Consider the following 7,003-nt stretch of genomic DNA (forward strand, 5'->3'; position numbering starts at 1 on the left):
GGCAATGGGCGGTGGGAGTGCTCTATCCCGCTGCACCGGAAAAGTAGTGATGCATCTTTCAAGGGAAGGGCAGAACGGGAGAACAGGATAAAATGCTTTGGATTAGATCGGCCAAGGGCTGCGGGAATCCTTAATACTGCGCGTGGTAATATGGAATGCATGGGATGGAAAATAATCAGTAATTGTTAACGGCAGAGAACAGCAATCAATCGGCCAAAGAATACTCGTAGATTTCGAAAGGTCGCAATAAAGCTCTCTGTGCAGGGGGCGGGGGGGTTTGCTGATCCACCACTTCTTTTTTCAGAGGCCTATGTTTAATTAGCGCTTGGCAAGCCACTGGAATCGAGGATTCACAGTATATCTGATTCTTCTGAGCGAAGCTTTCGGTACGGCCCCCCGGTGAGGGCTACTCGAGTATGGTACGGTACATTACAAGTAGTATACAGGCTATTGCACAATCCAGCTTTAGAAGCAAAGCTCGGGGGGAAGATTTACGTTCCCTTTTGCAACCTTATGGAAATTCTCAATACCATACCCCATCGAAACTCCCAATGACCATAATTCCGGAGGGGGGAGTCATGATAAGGGTATCGTAGTCTATTCAATATCAAGGACCGGGAACGAAAGGAACGAAGGAGAGTGGCGGCAACGCTTATCTGGGAAGGAAAAAAAAAAAGAATAGAAAATCAAGACTGTAAAAGGACTACTACAAGTGCACATTCATATGATACAGTACATCCGGTTGTTCCCAAAAATAAATAACTAGGCACTACGTACCGTACATGGCGTATCAGAGGATCCTAAGGGAATGTTTCCTTGCTTTTTTGTGCGTGCGTTTCTTTTTTCTTCCTGGCTTGCCTTCTGAGTTACCTGCCTACCCTGCCTACTACCTTGTTTACTGCTGCTGCGGTCTGCCAGCTCAGTCCAGAAGAGACGGAGAAGGGAGGAAAGGAAGGTAGTAAGTATTCTGTCCACTTCGGACTTGGGAAGGAAGAAAAAGAGGGGAAATCAGCGTTTGTGGACAGGATACTTTTTTAACAAATCTTCGGACCGAAACCCGCGAACCAATCGTTGGGGGAACGAAGGTGTCTGGGGGGATCTTGGTTTTTACCAAATAAAGTCTGATCCATTGATTAATAAGTTGAGCGTAGAGGATGGTGATGCATTGATGCAGAATATGCTTGCTACCGTCCAGCAGTAATTCAAAAGAGAAAGAAACACGAGTGCTAGCACGAGCTAGTTAATCATATTCTAACCCCCCCAACATCGCTCTACTCGAGTAACGCCGCAGCACACCATCCGTATAACCAACAGCCAACGAAGCCTTGAAATAAGGTGAGTGAAATACATACAAGTAGAATTGAACATTTTATATAAATAAATAAATCCGAAAACTTCGTGCCATGAAGCGCCGCCCGAGAACATCAGAGAGTCGAACAGAGCAATATTGGGGTACCTTTGCCAGTTTCCTTGCTCGTCTGCCATCGTGTACTCAGCACCCACTCCACCGCCACCAAGAGGAGACCCCAAAAAAGAAACAAGGAAATGGTATTGCCAAAAAAAAAAAACCAGAAACTCGCCGCCATTAATTTTGTCAAATAACGTAAGATAATAAATAGGTGAGGGAGTCAATCGATAGAACAATGAGACTAAAGTTAACATGCAAAGGATGTAAATGGGAATAAAGCAAAAAGGTATCCCGAGTCTTGAGCACACCCGATATTTTCTGGGGAAAGAAAGTAAATGACTCGCATTTTATCGAACATCACAATAAGCCACACCCAAACCGGAGAAGACAAGAAAGGGAAATCCAGAAAGAATACAGATCCAAAGTGAAGGAGAATTAATACACAACACTCAGTCGAGCACAGAAAAGGGCCTAGCCTCTCCGATTTATCAAGGCACACCCCCATCCCCACCACCCCTTGCCAAAGAGCTATCACCAAAGCTAAAGTTCCCCATCATTGGCCAGCCATTCGGTGGCTCATTACTTTGCGAAAACGGGCTTCTGCTCGCAATAACCCCGCCCGGACTCTCCGCCGTGGTAACAGTACTTAGGACGATCCCACCGGGAGTGCTCACATTCGCGTTGCTATGCTGGGCGGGAGGATCTGGGCGAATGATGCTGTTATTACAATCCCTGTTTAGAGTGATAAGTGCGCTGGCAGAAGAGTAAGTTTCTGTCGGGTCTAATTCGCCCGCCATGTGGGAGATTGAGTGCGTATATTCGCGCCAAGATTCGTTGCCCGACCACCAATCAATATTTGGATATGACGGAGCAGTGCTCTGGGGAAAAACGGGCGGTTGCGGGTTGTAGATTGGCCCTGTGTGGGTGAGTGACGATTCAAAATTGGTGTCCGGCAGTGAGACAACCACTCCGGGGTCATTGAAGATTGAGGGCCGGTTGTCGTGCGGAGGCGGGTAGAGTGGAGGCTGGAATTGGTCCTGAGGGACTTGAGAAGTCGATGGGATTTTCATCGCCGGAGGTGCCGTTGCCGGAGCGTTGTATTGAGGGGATGTAGTGTACGGTGGGTATGATGGGTTTGCACTCCCTCGGGCGGTTGGCACAGCGCGGGGGTTTTGCTCTTTCTTACGGTTAAGAAGCTCCATTGTTCCATGGGTTAGGAGTTGCACTACTTCTCGTAGTCTGTTTGGAGAGCCTATGGAAATGAGTTAGTCTGAGTCTTCGGCCCCAACGGGTAATTGAGGACGTACCCAGGAGACTTCCAACGTCGCCCATTATGTCCATACACAAATCCATGTCGGCCTTGACTTGTATCACCTCGTCGGAAGTAACCGTGTCTCTCTTTTGCCATACGGAAAACAGTATTGTTAGCGTAGCTATAAGCTGAATAGTAGTTCCGGACCAAGTTGTGTCCAAGTAATGGCTCCCTTTGCGCAGCTCGTCTGTTAGGTGCAGAATCTGGCGTGATGAGTCAACGCATATTGTTATGCAGTCACTCGTAAACGAGGGGGATGGCGAAAGGCTCAGCGATGGATGGCGCATGAGGATTCGACATCTACGGCATATTAGCGCGGGATTAAATGGAATCCATACGTTAAGTCAGACTCACTCATGGTACCAGGAAGCTAAGTGCACTGCCTGAAATCTCTTTTCCATCTTGGGTGCATCGAGAGCTATGACCTATCAGCAAAATAGTAACCACTAGGCAGTCTCGTTGTCCATACCTATGCTCTTGGGGGCTTGGGCCCTCCACGCATCCAGCTTGGCCTCGAGCTCTTGCACAAGAGAGACGTATTTCTCCGTCGAAGGCCGTGCAGGAGTGTACAATGTTCCCAACATCTCGATATAGAGAGTAGTAAACTTGAACATTTCAATCGCGACATCGAATGAACATTCATCAACGCTCTCATCGCGCTTGATGAACCCAGTTTCGGTAATATATTCGTCGTCAATCCGTTCGGGGTATTCAACGTCGTAATCTACGGCCCGTATGCTCATCGGCCTACCAAGTCTTGCGCTCAGGGATGTTTCCAACGTCAGAGTGGACCAAAAAATTCGTTTTCGCAGTTCTATTTCGATGATATTCTGTGTCGAGCCAGGGTAGACCCATTTCTTGGGTGACCGGTGGAGACCGAGCTCGAAACATAGCGAGATTGCGATTCGGGATAACAGCCAACTTCCACCGGGTTTGGGGAAAGCGCGAAGATGTTGGAGGATTAATCCAATGGCCTGGAGATCTTCAAGGGCGGAATGACTAAGCAAACCATAAAAGAATGAAAGGGCGTAATGGTAGTGGTTGCGTGAACGTTGCATGACCTCAACTGAAGCAGGTGTAGTGTGACCTCGATTCTTCATGCGATCCCGCGTCGCATTCTGGAAATGCACAATGGCAAAAACCATATGAACCATCACAATCTGAGCAGGGCTAGCTTCGTAGGTCTTGTCTGTGTACATTTTATCAAGCTAGAATGGTAATCGATTCAGCGATATCCACAAAACCGGGGCGGGTAATGGAAACGGGGGAGCTCTACCATTGTGATAAAGGTTGGACGGTGAAGGATGGGTAGGTATGGGTGGGATATGAGGAAGAACCAATCCACATATTGAAAAGCTTCATCGCGCGGCGGTAGTTCCATCTTCGGCACATTTGGGTTAACATTGAAGATGGTTGAAAGGCAACTGCTAAATGATTCATCATTCGCATTGGAGGGATGACTCGGTTCACTAGGATCCAGGTCTGACAAGTCAATATCAATCCCAAGAAGAGACAAAGCCGAAGCTTTGATAGAACTAAGATAAGAAGACCCCGAAGAAATCCCCAAATAATGAGTCCCGGTATTCCCGGGACGAAAGCTCGCAGACCGAATTGATTGGCACAGCGTCTCTGGTGTCTGAGAAGAACAGCAAGATCCGCCCGAGGTGGGAAAATTCCCCTGGCCGGGCCCAGTGAAGCCTTTCCTACTACTCTGATTCCAGGATCCATCAGAGCCAGCCTTGGTGCCACTTATGCCCCAGTCACTGGTGGTTCGCGGAGCGAATCCGTTGGTCCCACTAGCACCATTGCTCCTACTCTCAAATCCCATTCTCGCGAGCGCAGCATCCATCTCCTTATTCTTAGCTTCAAGCGCGGCACATTTTGCCTCGAGACTCTCTACGTAACCACGAGGGATAGCCTTCTGCGAAATACGGTCGGTAGTTCGGCACTCTGTTCGGTTCTGGATACATGGCGAGCAACCTCCTGGCAGGCCGTCACATCGGATTTTGCGAACCTAAACCATTAAGAGCATTAGCGAATTGAATAAGAGGACAGGAGTTACGGGAATAAATGGACGGGAAAGGTTGCACGAGAGACCATGAGGGAGGAAACAAACCTTACACCTATCACAGGCTTGACCAGTTCTTGAAGAAGTCGCCAAACGCTTCTTTACAGTTCGTGTGAATTCATCGGCAGGATAAAAATCACCACTAGTGACCCCACCAAGTGCAGCAGCTGTGGTTGTAGTGGTGGACGAAGATGAGGATTGACGCTTGGGCGGCATGTTCCTTTTACTTTCTCAAGAGATGTCGCGAGGATGGGATGATCACTAAACCACTGCACAGCTCCTTTTCCGATAAAAAATATTTCCCAACTCCAGACTCCTCTATGAACTTGTAAGCACCCGTAGTCCCAAAGAAACTAGTGAATATTTTGTTCACTTGAGATGATCTCGATCTTTCTCTTACTTTCTTTTTTTTTGTTTTCAGTTTGTTGAGCTGGTTAATTTTATATTCGAGAAGGGTCGTAGTAGAGTACCAGTCACCCGGTTTTTAGCGTAATGTGATAGGCCAGATGTGGGTTGGTTAGTGGTGCCGGGACTGGGGTTTTTTGAGTAAAGCGAGCGCGAACTTAGGTAAACTGTAAGAAATTCCTCGTGGGCTACAAGAACAACCAGGATGGCATCTCTCTGCCCGGAGAAATGCCACCAGAGGAAAAGGTAGTGGGTGAGGGTGGGGTGAAGTGGAGAAAACGAGGCCACAGCTGGCGGTGTCTTTGAGTGGGAGAGACTTGAACAGAGACTCGGACAGGTGGTGGAACGAAAGCGAAGGGGAAAACGAATGGATGGGCTGGCTGACTGGCGGAGGCGGCGAGGGGGGGGAGAGGGAAGGGAGAAGAGGGGGGGTGGATGGAAAAGAAAGATGGATAGGATGTGGTGTAGGGTTATGTGGGTTAGGCGAAAAAGGGACAGGATGGAGATCTTGTGTGGAAAAGAAAGAAGAAAAATCAATCAGAATCAAAGAAGAGAATTCGAGACTTCAAGCAGAGGAGGAAGGGGAAGGGAAAAGCTTGAGAAGACGTCAAAAGGATGCTTCAAGATACCTGCAGGCGGGCGGAGGCGAAAGGATCCAATACGGCTTTTTCCGTCATCCAAGAGCTGGGGAAGGGGGGCGGCAGCTAATTCTACCTACCCCCTTGTTGGGGAGTGGAAGGGCCCTCGGTTTGGGCCAGGAGAATACGGTATAGAGGGTATCAGCATGTGTGGTTTAGTGCAGTTATTATGATCCTCATTGTGTGATATGACCTCCCGAATTAATCTATTCCTGAATTCGCATAAGTCAGAGGAGAGATGAGGAGGGAAATAGGAAGATGGTTGGAAGGAAGGGGAAAAACAAATGCTGAGCCATCATAGATTGCCCTATCATACTCCCTCATTGGGGTTTAAAAATAAGAAAACGAAAACCCTTTTTCTGTGGACTCTCACTTAACTCACGCCTTTCTCTCACCTACCGCGAGTCTTATCTACAGTATCATACCTACTGGTATGATACCATGCTTATTCTCTCCCATTCAACCCTGCTCAGCTCATGGTTCAAGCTCGTGGCTGACTTCGCAAGGGACGAAAGAAATCGCCAAGGCATTTGTATGGCAAAGGTTACCACGCCCGCGGGGGGTTGGGATGGTAGGAATAAGAAAATAAAGGAAATGAGAATCTAAGGAGACTGCGAATAAAAGAAAAAATCATAAAAACAAAATAACGCAGGTCCTGTAGAAATAAGGGTGAGAGGGGGAAAAAGTAAAAAAAAGTGAGCTTGGGAGAGAAGGATAAAGGAGAAGGGAGTGGAGGAGGGGGAGTAAGAGGAAAATGGGAAAGAACACTTCCTTCGGTCAGTGCTCTAGTCTCCTCTGTTTGCGTCTAAGTGGATCAATCTCAAAGTTTCCGTCGCTAGTTTCCTCTGTTGGTTTAACAACGGTTTTGGGTGATTGTGTCGGAGGGAGGGGCATGGTTGGTCAAAAAGACAGCAACAGAGTCTCAGATGAGAAATGCCAAAGTACTACAAGTAGTCCACTAAAGCGGGGGGACTCTCTAGGATAGCGCTACCGTTCTCTACGAGTACAGTACTCGTACGGAGGTACAGCACCTAAGTTTTGTATGTTACACTCGCAGTGGGCATCGTGTTAGCAACCGGTGTAACATACAAAACTTAGGAGCTGTACCTCCGTAGAATATTGAGTACATTCAGTAGGGAAATGGAAGAAATTTAAGGGCGCGTCTGGTTGCC

General features: G+C 47.9%; 1 protein-coding gene; it reads right to left on the reverse strand.

Moving 5' to 3' along the window:
- Positions 1–1,896: 1,896 nt before the first annotated feature.
- Positions 1,897–5,444, reverse strand: GSTUM_00004762001 (uncharacterized protein; the record flags this gene model as incomplete). XM_002836540.2 has 7 exons in its annotated part: positions 5,189–5,444; positions 4,837–5,106; positions 3,997–4,734; positions 3,190–3,928; positions 3,075–3,138; positions 2,716–3,020; positions 1,897–2,660 (listed from the first exon to the last, which is right to left on the reverse strand). The coding sequence occupies exons 2-7, from the start codon at positions 5,002–5,004 to the stop codon at positions 1,897–1,899; spliced, it is 2,778 nt and encodes a 925-aa protein (XP_002836586.1). The 5' UTR covers positions 5,005–5,106; positions 5,189–5,444.
- Positions 5,445–7,003: the final 1,559 nt, after the last annotated feature.

The sequence above is a fragment of the Tuber melanosporum genome, assembly GCF_000151645.1.
Source record: "Tuber melanosporum whole genome shotgun sequence assembly, scaffold_15, strain Mel28".
Taxonomy (NCBI): Eukaryota; Fungi; Ascomycota; class Pezizomycetes; order Pezizales; family Tuberaceae; genus Tuber; species Tuber melanosporum.